This window comes from Ixodes scapularis, unplaced genomic scaffold, assembly GCF_016920785.2.
Source record: "Ixodes scapularis isolate PalLabHiFi unplaced genomic scaffold, ASM1692078v2 PGA_scaffold5__190_contigs__length_132052651, whole genome shotgun sequence".
NCBI lineage: Eukaryota > Metazoa > Arthropoda > Arachnida > Ixodida > Ixodidae > Ixodes > Ixodes scapularis.
In genome coordinates, this window is record NW_024609880.1 from 130,651,212 (window position 1) to 130,669,534 (window position 18,323).

Genomic DNA, 18,323 nt, shown 5'->3' on the forward strand with positions numbered 1-18,323 from the left:
ATGTAGCTACAGACTGTGCTTCCTTCCACTTCGGGCATATGTGCGATGTAGCCTCATGATTGCCGCTGCAATTTATGCATTTCACTGAACTGGACGTGCATCCCTCAGCTGTTGGAACGTGGTTCTCGGCACATCGATTGCAAGCTTGGGCGCGTTTGCAGGCGATTTTTTTGTGTCCGAAACCGCCGCAGTTGTGGCATTGTATGGGCTTCTCTTTGAATGGGACAACAGAGTGTCGCACATATCCTAGTAAGACATGGCTCGGAAGGTGGCTGCCGCTGAAGACGACTTCGACGACTCGAGATTTTCCAAGTCGTCGCACATTGGCAATCTTGGCTTCTGATCGTAGGTGTTGTGCCAGTTCTTCATCGGTGACATCCGCATCAACGTCGTGAATTACTCCGACGCTTGTTTTGCCTGACAACGGAGAGTATGGTCGAACTTGGATACCGCATAGTAGTGTATTGTTCATCAGCACTTGTGCTGCATGTCCGTTTCGGACGTCAACTGCAATAAGGTTGAGTCGTTGATTGTAGCGAACTTGAAGAATGCATTCTGGACTTATCTTCTCGAGAGCCTGTGTGACCTTGAGACTGCTAAGGGAAGTTAATTTCTTCTCTGAGTCAGTCGGGGCATATACGACGGTGAGACTGTTGGAGACGTTGTTTGGCACACGTGCTGTGCCAGAATCGGAGAGTGAGTCATCACTTCGAACACGTTTCCGATTTCCAGAGATGCACCATTGTCCTCCAGAGTCGTTGTCCTGCTCCATGTCGGAATGTTCTAAGTTAGAAAATTCGGGTGAGGCGTTTGGAGTGACAGCAGGGCTGTCTTCCATGGGGTTTACCGTTGGGCGTTGCCCAGGAGTGACATCAGAAGATGAATGGTCACCGATGTTCGCTACTTTCTCAGATGAAGACATCCCAAGCAGCACCAGTAAGTGAATTTCGATCGGCCGACGGTTGGCCAGTGTCTGGACAGCTTGGCCACTTTAAGTGCTTGGCCACCGGAGGCATAAACAAGGCCGGCAAGGGTCCGGCCACAAACTAGTTGTTTTTAGCTTGTCCGCCGGAGACATAAACGCTGCCGGCAAGCGCCTGGCCAAAAGTGCTCATTTTCAGCTTGGCCGCCGGAGACATAAACACGGCCGGCAAATGTTTGGCCAGCAGTGGTGATTTTTAGCTTGGCCGCCGGGGACATAAACACGCCCGGCAAGTGTTTAGCCACAGGTGCTCATTTTCAGCTTGGCCGCCGGAGGCATAAACACGGCCGGCAAGTGTTTGGCCAGCAGTGCTGATTTTCAGCTTGGCCGCCGGAGACATAAACACGGCCGGCAAGTGTTTGGCCAGCAGTGCTGATTTTCAGCTTGGCCGCCGGAAACATAAACACGGCCGGCGAGTGTTTGGCCAGAAGTGCTGATTCTCAGCTTGGCCGCAGTGGACATAAACATGGTCGACAAGTGTTCGGCCAAAAGTGCTGATTTTCAGTTTCGCCGCAGGGGCACCCATATCTAAACTTTCATCGCGTTGACGAAACTTTGGCATAACGACGGGCAGCGAGAGGAGCATCATGAGCGAGTGGTTGGCAGGATATTAGTGCGTGCATCGCGCGAACACTGTTAGCGCAACCAAACGATCATCGTTTTATTCAGTTTTTTTTCGTTAGACTTGAAAGGCTATTGTCTTAACTATCACTGTCGTGCGATATGTTCATTTGGAACATTACTAGAAGTGGGAAAATATTGTGCCCGTCGTTGTTCTATGAAAATAAAATACGAAAGCAGCGCTGACGTCATCTTCGCGCTAACAATACCGCTCTGTCGCTGCGCGGCACTCTTAGCGCGAATACCACATCCGCGATTTTTCGGTTAGCGCTCCACATATACACTTCCCAACTGCACTCGAAGAAAAAAAAAAGTTGTAGTCGGGTGCATCGGGCGCACAAGCTCCCCTTTCCTGGAAGACGCACCCTCCGTTACCCAGCCAGTGTACCTGTATACCGACCATAAGCCCCCTTCTCTACCTTAAAAACCTATAGATGTATCAATGCACTCAGCTTAGTAAACCGCCACGCTAGCCACGTACCCCGATCAGCTTGTGCTTGAATCGGATAAGATTGGATATTTCAGGCTTTGTGTTTTGGAAGAGCCTAAACAAGACGTCCCTCATATATTGATTAAACTTAAGCTAGTCTCAGTAATGTTTTAATTAGGTGCTATGATACTGATTTTCTAATCCAAGGAAAGCTAACAGCTTCGGTTAAAACCACAACGGAAACGTTCAAAATCGAACCACACGTAAAAGAAAAAGAAAATGAACATCTCGACCTAGATGGGCAGGACGCTGGTTTTGTTGTTAACAACGTGGTTGTTGGCGGGTGGTAGGCAACGCCGTGACGCTATCGACGCTATCGTGGTGATTGACGCCAGTGATGCTCGGCCGTACTACACAGTAAAAGTTTTTACACCTTTAAGGGTGTAACAGGGGTGTTGTAGCAACTTACACCCTCGGCTACACCCTTGTAACACCCTAAAAACTAGGAATACAACCTCATATTTTACCGAAAATTTGCTGTTTCGTGTTACACCCGACATTTAGTGAAGGATGTGAGAAGGGTGTAGAGGAGGGTGCTAAATAAATAATGTGAAATGGTTTTGAAAAGCTTATACATGGCTCTGTACATAATGTACAGGTAAGATTCCTGCTTGAAAAGCAACAGTTGTTAGCAGTCTAGTTTCTTATAATGTCAGTTGTAATTCATGCAAATAGCTGAAAATAAAGTGCCTCTTTTGCATACAAGTTTTATGTTTGCAAACAAAATTTTATATATGAGTTTATATTTAATTTTCTTACAAATCACTCCATGCTCAGAAATTGAAAAGTAGGGTGAAATGCTCTATACTAGCATTTTTTACAAATATTTATTGATGGAAGTATACAGTAAGAAAATCAGTTAGTCTCGAGTTTATATCTGGCAACATGAAATCAAAATATTGTGAAAATGTTTGACAAATATTCATGACATGCTGCTAGAACCTGTCCCATGACCATGGCAACCCCAGTAAAATATTCATTTGAGAATATTGTAACATGCACAAAAACTCACACACATAAAGAGGCAAATCCCATAATAAACCAGTCCGAGACATCCCATAAAAAATGGCCTATGGTCGTCTATGGGAAATTCTATGGGAGGCTATCACCCCCTATAGCTTTGCATGGTCGGCCTTAAAGGAGCGATGCAACAATTTTTGTACTGTGCACAAATACCGCTTAAATCGGATCCCTAACGTTAATGACCTATGAAACACGCGTTCGTTTTTCACCCCACGCAATAGAAGTCCCAGAAAAAAATTTAAGAAAAACGAGCGGCGTTCACCCCCTCAACTCGCAGCCAGAACAAGCGGCCACGTGATCTGGAGCCGATTATATGCCGCCAGTGTTGATCATAGCCACGCGCAGGGGTTGGCAAAGCGCAGGACACGCGCTGAGTTCCAGACATTGTTATGGCTCGGCTGTTGTCGTCGTTGCAGCGATTGGACACGGGTCACAACCCGAATGCTTCTCGAGCTAGCAATTGTCACGAGCCCAAGTCGAGTGCCCACGCAATGCTCGGGTCCAATCTATGAACCGCATTCAAATATCGTCACTTGGGTGTACTGGGATCCCCGAGTTACGTCATCAAATTTTGCAAAGGAGAGATTGAATGAAAATGATCGCTTTTGTCCTTGAAATTACACCACAACAAAGGAGTTTCTTGGCCAATGGTGTTGCGTGTGAGTATCCTTGAGTCCGAGGTGTGCCAGTAAGCTAGTGTAGAGAGAAAAACATTCCAATTGAATATCGTTGCACAGCTCCTTTAAAAATTTATAGATACAGCTACAGCCAGCTATAGAAAAGTTTAGGGCCTTGTGTCTAAAGTCTCAGGGCTATGTTTCAATAACAACAACAATAATAATAATAATAATAATAATCAATAAGTTAGTGCTTTAACAGTGTCCAGGGACATCCAATTGTATTTCTTGCGGGCGCAGTGCAAAAGAACGCACAAACAGACGCTTGCGCGCTCGCAGTCGCACACATACACGCCCGCACGCACGTACACACGCATGCACACGCGCAATCCCACGCCCGCGCGCAGAGGCACACGCACGCACAACCAGAAACGCACACGCGCATGCACGGGGACGTATCCACACGCGCGCGCACCAACACACGCACGGGCATGCACACACACACACACACACACACTCCCACACACACACACACACATACACACGCACACACACGCAAACAATTACGACGAAAGAAACGTTGCTTAAGTTAGTTTCGGTTTCGGTTTACACAAAAAAAGAAACAACCTGAAGTTTAAATAAAACCTAAGATTTACTCACTTTTTGTAATATTTTACATTATTATTTTAGTGACATTCTTATTGTAACTAATATAATAATATTTTGCTTAGTATCGTTCTAAAAAAATTAACAATAAATAAAGAGGAAAAGAGACTCTTAAAGGCTGCGCAAGACCATCGCTATCGCAATCAGCTTCCGTTGGGCTCGGTTGAATGATTTTTGAAGTTCCAGAGGCTTTGGAAATTTCCTTTTTTTTACGTTTTAGCCGTTTTAGTGGATATTTTAAATATCTTCCTTACGAATACCGTGTTCAAGAATAACAATCGGTGACTGAGAGCTGAGAGACGCTGCCTCTTGCCAACGCCCGTAAGTTCAGAACCGCCCATGCACGACTCGTGCAAACGCCGGTTAGCAACTTTCTTTTGTTTCTGCGAAGTGGGCTGCTGTTTCAAACTTTGTCGTGTACCGTGCGCTTGCTAAGCTATGCTTGATTCTAACTATGCTTCTGCCCTGTGTTATTTCGTTATTTGAAAAGAGCGTATCTTCTTCAAAATCTGTGGCTCGCTCCGCAGTGTGAGAAGGATTCCCGCGCGGCGGAACCGTGGGCATGTTCTGGGCGCCGTCGTGCGGCGCTCGTCCGACGACGCTTGTGCGGAGCGTTCAAGTGCCGTCTGACGGCAGTTCAAGCATTCAGTCGCCGTCCCAAAGTGTTAATCACAGGTCACGCTAGTTCTGACGTCTTGTCCTAACAGCCGCTCGCCACCGATTTGTTTCATAAAGCGGGAGCGAGAAAAACGTTAGAAGAGCGAGCGTGCAGCATGATTTTTTGCATATGCTAATGCCTGTGCGTTGAGACGCGCGGTCTCTTCGTCATATTTCCGAGGGTAAAAGCGCTGAAAACAACAGACAAACAACGCCCTGTGTTGTTTGTTTCTTTTACTTGTCCGTTGTTTTTAGAGGTTTCACCCTCGGAAATTAGGTCTCTTCGCGTTTACCGAACCGGCACACTTTTTAAGTTTACGATTGTGTGATGCAAATATTTAAAGGGGTTTAGATGTCACGTTTTTTAGTAGTGGCGAAAGCCCTTACAAAAATCAGAGCAGCTAGAAAAAGCAAAAACATGAAAAAAGGCGGAAAAAATTAACTAATGTTAAACCTGAATATTTGATGGCGTTCAAAGACTACCACCGCACCAACTCGCCCGGTTATTCTTTCTGTCAAAGAATAATAGTCAATAGTAATAAACAAATAAATGCCAACTATTAATTGGTTACAAAGTCGTAATTGGTGCAGTGCAGCCGCACCCTACTCTACTCTTTTGGTAATATCAGGTAATGTGTAAATGTATAGGGCAGTTCATAGCAACCATTTATGCCCGACCCATTATATTGAGATTTTTCTTTATATAAAAGTTATATGAGAAAAGGTCCTCTTCCTAAATTAAGCCGCACCACTGAATGTACAATAGCGTGTAACGTTTATGTATGTTTTCAGCAAAAGAAAAGGATGCATTAAAAAAAGGCCAATCATTTTGTTTCCTCTCTGTTGGAGCTTCTTTCACGTACACGCAAAATGTGGGTGTCTACGTCTAAAAGAGTGGAATTGACATTTCCTGCAGGGCTGGAAGGCCTGACTCAGTTTGGCTAGCAGCTTGAAACCTATGGGAACCTGGGGAACTGAACCACAAGAGTGAGAGTGACACCCGCCTTGCACTTCCTGAACGATGGCACCATGAGGAAGGGGGAGCTGCCCTAAAGTGAATGCAATGGCACATGGGTCGTTCCAGCGAACCCCTATACAGATGATACCAAGCAGAAAATTATTAATAAATGTGTTATTAAAAACATGGAATATGAATGGCACGGACAAGAAGGAGGAGATCAACACAGCGCTGTGTTGTGTTCATATCCTCTGTTCCCATATTCTTCATGATTTCTTTTCAATAATTGGCTACTAACTAGTCTAATCATCGGCACTAGTCAATAAAAGTATGCTGCTATTTATTAGTATGCATTAACATGGTGCTTGAATCCTACAGTCATCCTACAGTTGAATCGTACAGTCATTTATTAATAAACAAAAACGAGGGTGGAAGCTAGCCAAACAGGCAAACAAATAATTTATTAAAGACGGGTTCTCTGAAGGATGACACAAACGCAGAGAAGTATCAAACACAGATGAGTATTAATGGGCAAAAAATGAATAGGCGACCCAAAAAGAAGACGTAGGGGAAGACATGAAGTCAGTCTTTACAATTTCTCTTCTGCTTGCCACCACTTTACAAAGGGAATTCCTTCCTGTGCCTTACAGCGTTTTACTGTTCACAACCCCTGACATACCCAAGGACAGTAAACATAAAAAAGCAACCTACTAACATTTGGGTAAATGTGATTGAACAAACAACAAGGAATGCCTTGAGCTTTCAACCTAGGAAACAAAAAATATGCACAACATCAAGATTTAAAAAGACGGACGCATCACACCTGTTTCTAACAAAAATATAGGCCAAGAAACTTCTTCCACTCAATGGCAAAACACAGGGAAGGCACTAATAGATTTCTAGGTTTCATCATTGTTAGTGATTCTTTCAGTATACCCTTGTGGTCACTCTCTTTAGTCAAAATTATTTCATCATCATCATTCATTAAATCATCATCACAGTTGTGTTATTTAAAGGGGTACGGAAACAAAAATTGAAATATTCAAATTTCGTTCGGAAGTGAATCAAGTATGAGGGATAATAACCGTAAATGATAATCGCACGTTTGTATTTTGAACGACTGGTTATATTTTTCGTTCCAAACGGTGCACTCGAGCAAGCGCTCGAAGAGAAGCGAACGGAGAGCGCGATGCGTCATGGGATATCCGGCGCAAACAAAACCAGAAAGAAAAGATTCCCCGCGTTCGTGGAGTAGCAAGGCAGGCGTGGTTATCAGCTTTGCCCTTGGTGGCGCTGGCAGCGTTGTGGTGGTGTCAATAGCGTCAGCGCGTTACAACCGAGCCGTTCGAAGTACCCGTGGCGTGACGAGCGTGTGGCTGGCCCACGTGGGCTGGCCCAAGGAGCACGTAGCTTGCACAACACTGTCAGCTTAGGGCTGAACGGGGTGGGGAAAGCAATTTTTTGTTCGAGTTTTGAGCGACGGGCTAATCTTCTAGGGGGAGAATGACTGTTTCCGGTTGCACGAACGAGGGTCCGAGAATGAGGGGAGTCCTTCCTTTCCGTCTTCTTGGACCGTTTGGTACAATGCGCGATTTGTGTGTTGAGCCAGATGCGCGTAGGAGACAAGTGATAGGCGAAGCGTGGGTTGCCTGCAATCCTCTGAGACAAACAAAACATGTCACTTGATCTCCAAACAGGAAAGCTTTACATGCTTCGTTTGTGGCAGACCATGATGTTCACAATGGTTCACCCATGCAGTGCGATGCTTGGGGCCATTGCTTGCTCACTTAGAGTTCGAGAAAGGGGGGTGCCGTAGCACTTCCCAATTGCCCACGGGGTTATGATGCGGCTTGCAAGGAGCTCTTTTGTATTACTTCATGAAGTGAGTTGTGTTTAGTGTGACTCAATATTTCTTTATCACATGCCTCGTATGTGGTGTTGTGGCAATCCCTCTAAGTGAAAAAAGTGTAAATGTGTTCAGTAAACATGATAAGCTGTAAATCACGTAATAATAATATAAGAATATGCAATACCATATATGATTTTTGTACAATTTACAAGTTCTGATATGTGTATTGGACACATTCCAATGAAATGTTCACTGGGGTCTATACTTCATTTCACCCTTCGTCCGAGCGCGGCGGACGCTACCAGCCTATCCAGCGTCGAGAGAGCGTCATGTGACCTTGTACTCCACATAACCAAAACGTCGCATGACACCCTCCCGGCGCCAGATTGGCTGGGGTGGCCCAGCAGCCACTGGGCCACCGCAGCGGGTGCTCATTTCATGCCAAGCACCCTTTACCAAGGGTGTTAGCAAGCACCCTTCATGACGGGTGCTTGCCTGAACGCCATAAGGGTGTTAGCCCAGGGACAAACTGATTTACACCCTTAAGTGTGTAAAAACTTTTACTGTGTACTCAAGGCTTCTCTTTCCCATTAGTGCCAGTAAGCGTGTGTAAAGTGAAAAGTATTGTAACCGAACAGTAGAGAGTTTTAGTAGATCGCTCCCATGACTCCGATAACGATACCCGATACTCCGCTACCGCCTCCCTTGCGCATCCATAGTACCGTTATCGGGGCTATCGGAGGTATCGGAACGATCTACTAAAACTCTCTATTGTTGCACTGTCCCTTCACCTAAAGTTACTTCTTTTTATTTTTTTTTTTACTGCTGCACTACCGGGGGATCTTAATGGTGGGACAACATACCATCCCTGAACCCACGACGACTGGAATGGTGGTCGCAACCAGCGCCGTAAGACTTAGTACTTAAAAAGTCCAATAAATATTGAGCAGCCTTGCATCAGCTTCGCGTTTCATTACTATGTAAAAGTTACTGGGGTTGAGTTCTCAAACTTGACCTCCCGAAACTCTTGACAGTCTTCTGAGCAACACCCAAATTTTCTGGCGGTCTGTGATAAATTATGTATTAAGTGTATAACTACAGCCACTTTCGGCCAGTGACTGGCCGGAAGTCAATGGCTAGTGGCTGGCCAAACGTGAATGGCCAGTGGCTGGCCGAAAGTGACTGGCCTTAGGTGAATGGCACGTCACCGGCCTAAAGTGAATGGCCAGTCACTGGCCAAATATGAATGGCCAGTCATGGCCAAAGGTGAATGGCGAGTCTCTGGCCTAAAGTGAATGGCCAGCCACTGGACAAAGGTGAATGGCCAGTCACTGGCCTAAAGTGAATGGCCAGTCACTGGCCTAAAGTGAATGGCCAGCGGCTGGCATAAAGTGAATGGCAAGTCACCAGACGAGGACGAAAACACTGCTATTGAGGAGTTTCAGCGAATATAGGGGGCGCTCCGATAGATCCAACATGGCGGACAAGAGGGGGATAGATTTGCGACGCCCGTAGACCGGTAGCGTATAAATAGAACAAAGCGTGTCGTTCTCTGTTTGTTGCCGTGTGCGAGACGATCATCATTTCAACCAAGACCTACCGTGATGCTACAGATGAAGTGTTCAAGCCAGTCGAAGGCAAGAAATCTTGCCATAGTCAAGATGTATGTGCAAGTGTTCGACGTGAGCTCTCACGCTGGTGCAGCTGTCATCAGGTTGAACCGAATGTACGCGGGTCCAAAGAAAGGTACATGTCAACAATGTTCGCGCGTTCAAACTATGACGCGTACTTTATCTCAAACTAAACTTATCGGTCTGCGGCTACGAACATTTTTGTTGACGTGGCTTAGATGATGTAACCATTCAGGCCTCGCATTAGAAGGTGTTGCGAACTTTTCGGTTGTTCTAGTTAATTGTGCTAAAAAGCGGTTGGATGGAAAGTATGACAACTACAGCATACAAGGGACGATTGAGGTCTTTATCCTGCGTTCTATGTATCGAAACATCGGTATCCTTGGTGTTATATTGCGATCAGCTGGTCGCCGATCGTCCTGTTTTTACGCATAATGTAAACAAGCCCCGGAAGCGCCAATCTCATTTCCATGTGCTTGTGCACCCCTACAAGCCTCATTTCGGCTCTTGTGGAAAACTTTATTGTAATAGCAATAGTCTCATCGGTCATTCGAGTTGTATGTGCCACGGTGATATCTGCTGTGTGTGATCTGCTGACAAACAAGTCTGTATTAAATGCGAGGAGGAGAACGAAGGTAAAGCTTTTTTAACTGTTTTCTTTTTACAGAACAGGGCAAAGCTTCTAAAACAAGAGCAACCTTAGCTGATATTTGAGTGTGCTCAAGAAGGAATTGCAAAAGGTGCTTATGCCAAGTGGTAGGTGTATGCAGTTGATTTTCTGTTTGCTTCTGCATTGTAAATTGGAAGATATGTATCAGAAGAAGACATGTGTCCTTTTCAAAATGTCTTTTATTAGAGCAAATAGGTTTTTATACACAACCGAAGAGTTCGAAACACCATTTAATTTGAGGCCTGAATGGTTACATGATCTAAGCAACGTCAACGGAAATGTTTGTAGCCACAGACCGATAAATTTAGGTTTAGATAAGTATGCGTCATAGTTTCAGCCTCAAACACTCAACATTGTTATGTACCTTTCTTGATGACAACTGCACCAACGTGAGAGAGCCCACGTCGTCGAACACTTGCACACATATCTTGACTATGGTATGGCAAGATTTCTTGCTTGAAGTGAAGATCATCTCGCTACGACTAGCTACGACCACCCACCGCAGCGATGCAGGCACCGAAGGGGCGCAACGCAGTCAGTCGCCGTCACCGGACGCTGCTCGTTTGGCATTCACGGCTTTCCGCCCAGGTGCTTCGTTTGTACTTGGCACCGAGTGTTATTTTCTGTGCTTGTGTGTGTGCCGAGTGGCTAGATATGGGCCTCAAGAGCAGTTCTTCAGGCTCAATAGCGTTCGCCGAAGAACTTCTGAAGAAAATGCCACCCAGGAAAAAAAGCACAAAGACGCAACGCACCAGCTTGGCGGACTATGCACTGGGCGCGGAAATCGGGCCCTGCGAATTATACACCAAATGCAAACTATCTAAACAAAACAAAAACATTTTTAGGCTCAAATTGGCTTCTGCGGACTATACGCCTGGACACTGGTGCCCGTTATTATGCATTGTATATTCACTGCTGTTTGTTGTGGCTTGAGAGTGCCTTCCTGTAATGATGCAGAGGGGTCCACTGAACCTTGAAATAAAGATATTTAAGCACATCTAGATGAAACGTCCCTTTAATTTGCCAACAGCACGCCAATGGTCACGATCAAAACTCACCGAGTCAATGGGCAGTTTTCCACAATATTTATTGCCATGTAATCACCAATTTGGTCCATTAAAAGTCTTGAGCCTGTAGCACATCCATCCTGGATCTGCAAAGCTTATGCTGTAGACGTGCGTCATCACATGAGCATGTTTCTTATCAATCTAAACGTAAAACGCTAGTTATGCAACGACATTCCCATATCACATTTTTAGCAAATTGAATGGTCCCACCTGTCATACTGTTAGCTTTGGAAGTAAACCAATTCACAATACCACCAGTAGAATACATCGTGCCAAGCATTAGTGCCGCATGTGGCACAAAAAATGTCCTAACTAGGGAAGCAAACTTCATCGATCGTTTTGATTAAAGCACTCAAGTACGGGCGAAATCATCAATCAAAGAAGGTCACTCGAAAGGGAAGTTTGCTCGCTGAACGAATATGACTTTTTATTGGGCGTTCCGCAATGTAGGCCGAAGACATTCACTCCGTGATTGGTACAGAAGCATTTTCAATCGGTCGTGCGAGCGCAAAAACAACAACAAAAACAGAGGTGGATTAGAAACGCGATAGATTCGCCTTTGCACGGAGTACTTACACTCAAAATCGTGTCAACATAAAGCGACTATGGCCCACCTTGCTAGCAGCAATCTTAAAATTTATCCGTGTAGTCGTCGCACCCGTGCACCAACCGAAAGCGTTGCTGCAAGCCCCTCCGCCGTCAACTTTGAGTCGCTGTCGAGTCTGAAGAACTCTGCTCTATGAGGTCCACATCCAGCCACTGAGCACATACAGAAGCACAGGGAATAATACTCGGTTCCAAGTGTAAGCGAAGAACCCGGGACGGAAAGTCCTGAATGCCAAACGACCTGCGTCGGGCGACGGCGACTGACTGCGTAGTACACAGGTTGCGCTCCTTCGACGCCTGCATCGCTGCGGCGGGTGGTCGTAGCTCGTCGTAGCAGTTCGTGTCATCTCTGTTGCTCGTACCGGAACACTAGAGCCGCGTAATATTCTTGCTGCCGAAGTTTATAAGCCTACGTTCGCGGCCAACGCATTTACACAAAGCCAACGCCCAGCGAACCTATCCCCCTCGTTCTCTTTCGGCGACCGGCCGCCAGGGCGGTGACACCGTCGCTGAAACTCCTCAATTGCCGAGCACTTTGGCCAAGCTTGGGCCATCGAAAATCTGGTTGGCCATAGTACACTTGCCAGCGATGGCCCATTCACAACGTGCTGCTTGGGATAGTCCCTTACATGCAGAGGCGTTTGGTAGTAAGAGACCAGCCCAGTTCCACTTGCCGAAACAAAATTGCCAGGCCAGGATACGAGTACATAGGTTTCAAACGTAAAAGATACCGAGAGAGCAAAATTTCGTGTTCCTTGCTCAAAGCACTTCGTCGTCTTCTCGCGCTTCGGGATCTCGGAGCTCATGCAAGCAGCCGTGCAGTTCCCCGAGTGGCCGCTGCGGGAGAAATGGCGGCGTTGCGATCATACTGCGCCATTAGGGAGTTTTCGTAGATCGTTTTCGCCGTCCCGCAAGGCCCTCCGCAACCCGCTACGATAGCGGGAACTCCACAGTCAAGGCTATCGGCGCGCAGTGCAGTAACGACTTCGTTGCGGAACGCTTAGCGGAGGGGGCAGCGCGGTCTACGAAAACTGCCTATTAGTACGGCATCGATGCCACTTTTTCAGAGCAGGCTCAATGGCAGTTTCCTGAGTTGTTCTAGTAACGTTGGTTTATGGGGAGGTCCTAATCTTCGTCGTCTTCAAAGATCATGAACCAAAAATCGTAAAACGCCCCGATTTCCGATAAAACTACAACACAGTAAAGGAATCTACGACCGATAAAATTACTCATCAATCAAACCAAGACAACCAATGAAACGTAGTTTATAATTCACTCGTATATTTTGAATGTAACTGTCGACAAATTGAAGGTTCCGAACTGCGTTGCTCGTGCTGCCCGGCATTGTGCGTGCCTTGGTTTCAAAAATTTTGCTCTCGTTTTCTGCAAGCATACTTCCCGGAACGTGAGCGCCAGCAAGACATGTTCATGTTCAACTGTTCCAGTTGCTGCAGGAGGGTAAGTACTCAGCGTAATATTATAGACGGAAAAGCGGGGACTAGGGCTAGAACAGGCTTGGAGACATCGGCGCGTCCGCATCTCGTCCTGAAGCATTTTTATCCAAAACGCGCCATATTGGTTCCGCTTAACGCTATCGCTTACATTGTATACGGTTGTTGTTTAATTGTGAACACAGTAATATTGCTTCAAGAAACTGGCAGGTGACATCATGCTGAAATGCTCGTAGTCATTCTATCTTCTTCCTTGTTTCGAAGCACTGCTTCTAGAGTGCAGATAAAACGTTCGGGACAATTAAGCCATGACATATAGCCTCCTTTATTCTACACTGTTAGCAAGTCCCGTGTATTTGGTGAATATTTGGGGTGAAAAACACGCTATTTACACAAATTACCATAAATTTACACGTTGAGTAACGGATAATTCGTTCAAAAATCATGCGAGGTTGTAAAAAACGTGTTTTCGTTCGGTCATACACGCATAACCGTGTAGCCGACCTCGAAAACACGCACCACCGCCGGCGACGACCGCAGCATTGCCGGCTACCGAAGCACCGGAACGCTTGGGGACACACCTAGAAAGGACCGTGGAGTCAAATTCCGCGGAAAGGAACATGTCTCGGAGACAGATAAGCACCAAAAGCAATTACGCCATGTCGCGAGACGGGGCGAACCCCGCGCTTACCGTGCGTGCTGGCTGCCATTGTTTGTGGTCGACAATGGCAATGCGGCTTCCCTTATGTCGCCCATGTTTGTATTTATATTAGGGGTCTTGATAATTGTTTCTCACACACCAAAAATAAAGTTAGGCGTATAATTACTCGTTCTAAACAGTTACAATGGCTATAAAAAGCGTGCCCTTGATCTGAACACGCGACATTGCAGTTGGTTTCGTTTTGGCTTCAACCCTTCCAACTGCAAGCGAAGGTGCCGCCGCTTCCCATGCATCCTCCTCAGAATTTACGGCGCTCCGTGGTGTCCAGTGTTGCTGCATCTGTAGGTCATCTTTAAGTTAGAGCTGACAGAGAAAATTTGGCCACGGCGTAACGCCGATGTAAGCGATGTAAGCTCGAAGTTAGAACCGGTTTGCTTTCGTTGTTTTTTATTTGGTCGGAGAAAATCTGGCAACAACGCACGTTTAACATTGCGCCGGTATTCTTTTGGTTGGGCAAGAAGGTTGGAAGGTGCTCGGTTTGCGAGCACATGTAGCGAAGACGTGACCGGAGACGTGCCCCTGTGATGTTCCCGGACGACGGAAAGCATCATTCGCAATCGTCGTGTGTGCTTGGAAAGCGAAGGGTGTCACCGGGTCCACGAGTGCGCAACCACAAGCCAAGGGTCACGACAGCGCTGCGTTTACTTCGGCGATCTCGTTCTGTTTGGTGCAACGCGGCGATGCGACAAAGAGCTGAAGTGTCCGTGGTGTGTGGTACGGTGCTTGGAGGTAGAAAGCCACACTAACACGGAGCGCGAATTGGTTGCTGTGGGTTTAGTCCGTCGTAATCAGCTGATCCGGTCCAGCTGGTCCCGGAGGACGCAGCGAGCGTTTTTAAAAGTAAATCTTCCCTCGTTCTGTTTCAAAATGTGGAAGTATACCGACGCATACCGCGAGTAAAAAGCTGTGGGCGTTTTCAACAAAATTACGTCGTTTAAATTGAACAATGGACTCCGGATTGTTGTCCTAGATCTGCCGTTTTTATGCTTCGTGTTGGACTGCGTTTGCACAGCGACGCACACAGCTCGAGTAGATGACTCGGTCCTGCAAACGACCGGTAACAGAATTTTCCTTTAAATCTCGTGCGAGTTTGTTGCGCTCATCATGCGGTGTGAATAAATTGGGGCAAGATTTCCTACCTGCCCACAGATGCATGAACTGAGACCATTTTTTGCGTGGTGAACATAGTGCTTTTTCTTTGTTTTGGAAAGGCGCTGGTGCATTTACTATGGTACAATCACTTGAGAGTTGAGAAATTGGAGAGAGCGAGCAAGCTTTCCCAACTTTGTCTGTTTTCTATGGCACTGCCCTGTTTCAGTTTCAGTAGGCATATCTAAAAACGGGTACAAACTGCTCTAAAGCAGGTAAAAAACAGAAGAAGCTTAGGACGGTGCGGACTCCGTGTTTCGCGCTTTTCGTAAGGTGACTGGGTAAATGCTTTTGCGAGGTATGCGGAGTATGCAAGCGATTTTGTTATGCCTGTCGTTTGCGTCTCTCCAGTAAAACGAATAAGATGATCTACAAAGGCGCAATCACAAGCCAAGATTTACGATAGCAGTGCGTTTGCTTCGGTGGTCCGTGTAGTTGTATTTTACTCTGCTCTCTGCAACACCGTGCCATGACGAAGAGCTGGAACGGTCACGGTTTGTGCTGGCCTCCCCGTTGACAGAAACCCGCATCACCCGCGTCGGCACCGAGTGCGCTTGGGCTGTTGATGCTCACAAGCCACGAATGCTTTCATCCGTGGCTTGTCGCCAGCTGATCCTGCTGCTAAACGGTGAGGAAGCGGCGAGAGTGACCTCTGAAGTGAATGTAGATCCTCGTTCATTCAGTTATCCGGTGTCAAAGTGTGGAAGATGTCCAACGTGTACCGAGGGCGGGAACTACGAGCGTTTTGCCTTGCTTTTATAACCGGAACCAGAGCAACGAGATAACTGCCTTGCGTACTTAAAAATGACGGAAGCAAAACGTTTCAACAGGTGGAATACGTCACCGGGGATGTAGGCGAGACGGTGTACACTGTTTAAACGCTTGCAGTATCCACGAGAGGTACCAGGAAAGCGACGTCAGCAGAGAAAGAGCTCGCCATTCAGCATAATGCAGTGCTCGGGCCCGTGTATATTCAAAGTTCGGAATGGTAACAGCGTGGCAGTGTAAAAAAAAAAAGAAGAAAAAGACGCATTAGCGCCCCACACCAGTGATCACGAATAACACCGGCCACGAGCTCCCGAGCCCCACCGCTCCACTCAACACCGACACGACAGACGACAACAAACTGCATCAACACGACCCAAAAGTGAAGGCGTCTGCTCCCTCTGCTCCTGTACTGCAACTAGCGGAAGTGAAGTGTTGAGCACATGTCCTTCACAAGAATATATAAAAAAATGCTTTGCGCAAGCATCATTTCCGTTTATTATTAATTATATAATGATAAAATCTTAATAATTAAAAAAAAATCTGATTCAAGCTAGTCGGACTGCTCATAACACTGGTCTAGCATAAAAATAACAAAATTTTGAATTTCTTCATGACCGGTTTAGGATTTATTGTCAATACATCGTTATCTTTCGCAACGGACTAACAATATAGATTTTGCCTCCATACTTTTTAAATGCAAAGGGTTCTTACATACGGCTGTCCATTGCGCCGTGTTTTGTGTCTTCTTCTATAAATCTGTAACGGTCAGCGACTAAATAGCTCACCCGCACATGCCAAGCTTATATACGCCGCGGAGAGAAAAGCATGTTAAGTAGGAAGTGTCGGGCGCAGTGTCGGGTGTTGTGTTTGTGTATATGTCGGTGGTGTGTAATGCGTGGTATTGGCGTTGTGCGTGATGTATGTAGGGGTTGTGTCTACTTGTGATCGGTCGTAGGCTCGTAGCATATTAACAAACTTTTTTTATAGACTGCTAGAAATTCCGCTAGGTGGCGGAAGTTACCGCCCGATTTCAAATAGTTTGCTCGAGTTATTTGTCCATTTGAGTTCGCTTTTCTGTCTAGCGGCTCGATCGTAGCTACCGTAGCTACCGACGCCGCCGACCGCCGACGACGCACGTACGTATTTTTGCGCGTAGCTACGTCCGCCGCTTGGAGACTGTTTAGTGTGTATAAAAGACATCGAAGGAGAACAAACGCCGTCCTGTGTGCTTTCAATTCAGCCGAAAGGCGCGCGGCTTGCTGGGCTCGTCCCTCGCCTGTTCTCGGCCGCTGGCCGCCATGTTTTATGAGCACGCTCAGCCAACACGCTGAACCGTGCTTAGCGGAAGAAAAACACGGTGTATCGTGTTAAGTTTACGCAGCACCTCATGTGTAGACGAAAAACACAGATGGCTGCGTGTAAAACGAACACGTTTCGACGTGTCCGCTATGGGACAACGGTTTACACGTCTGGGCGTGTTATTTTTGCTAACAGTGTAGAAAGCCTGGCACATGTCAAAAGAACGTGACCGCTGTAAAAGGGGAATGGAGATCAGAGAAGAGGGCGCGGGCGGGGGCTTTCTCTTCTTTCTCTGGCAGCGTCAAACAAATGCCCCAGCTTTAAAACCCTGAAACACAAACGAGCTCCTTTTTTTTCTTCAGGAAAGGAATGAATTGGAAGATCTTAATACAAAAAGCTACACCGAACCCTCTTGACTTCGAGGGGGGGGGGGGGGTGCAACGATTTCAGGACTTCGGTCATAAATTTGTGGAAGTTGCCCTTTGACACTTCTGAAGTAAAGAACAGCAGAAAACCGATTTCGCCTGCGTGTCTTAGTTGTGTCAAAAAAAGAGATAAATATTGGCATTTCTGGCATTCCTCAACTCACTCCCAGCATTCAGGGTCACACCAGGTCGTGAAGTAATTCGGGGTGCCGTGTAGCTTCCCGTGTGCTCTCTCGGAGGACGCTTCCTCTCCCTCTCTCAGCTGACATCAGCGGGCATTATGTTGCAGCTTAGAGCCGAGCGAGGTCACGTAATCTTTTCGCCGTAGTTCCTTCGGCTGCCACTCGCGGCTGCAGGTGGGGGAAAAAGCTCGACTTTTGGTTCATGATCATGCAGCGGAATCGCGACATCGTTTAATGAAAAAGATGTTTTCTGTATCCTCCGGGATACGATAAACAACGTAAAAATGACGAGAGGAAAATTCTTTTAATCTTAAAATCGTTGCATCCCCCCTTTAAGTCATCTTGGTCAGGGCATGATGGGATGAGGTAAGGCAGTGATGGTGGTTCAGATGAAGGAGAGACCTGCCGACTTCATGAAGTCTAGCAGGGAGTTGAGGATTTCTTTGCAGTATATTCCGCTTTTCCAGTTAGGGTGATCCATTCTGACCAGC

At 46.5% G+C, this 18,323-nt stretch overlaps 1 protein-coding gene across 8 annotated transcripts in view; it reads left to right on the forward strand.

Annotated features, from left to right (window-relative positions):
- Window positions 1-300: 300 nt before the first annotated feature.
- The window catches only part of LOC8023368 (basic proline-rich protein), a 28,160-nt gene continuing 10,137 nt past the window's right edge, over window positions 301-18,323 (forward strand). For 4 of the 8 annotated variants that reach the window (XM_040215704.2, XM_040215709.2, XM_040215711.2 and 1 more), the window contains exon 1: window positions 301-936. In XM_040215704.2, coding sequence (XP_040071638.1) covers window positions 549-936 — 388 coding nt within the window. In that variant the 5' untranslated portion in view covers window positions 301-548. Of the gene's footprint in view, window positions 937-13,227; window positions 13,296-18,323 lie in introns of all 8 variants that reach the window. The other 4 variants (XM_040215705.2, XM_040215703.2, XM_040215710.2 and 1 more) reach the window with 2 other exon arrangements.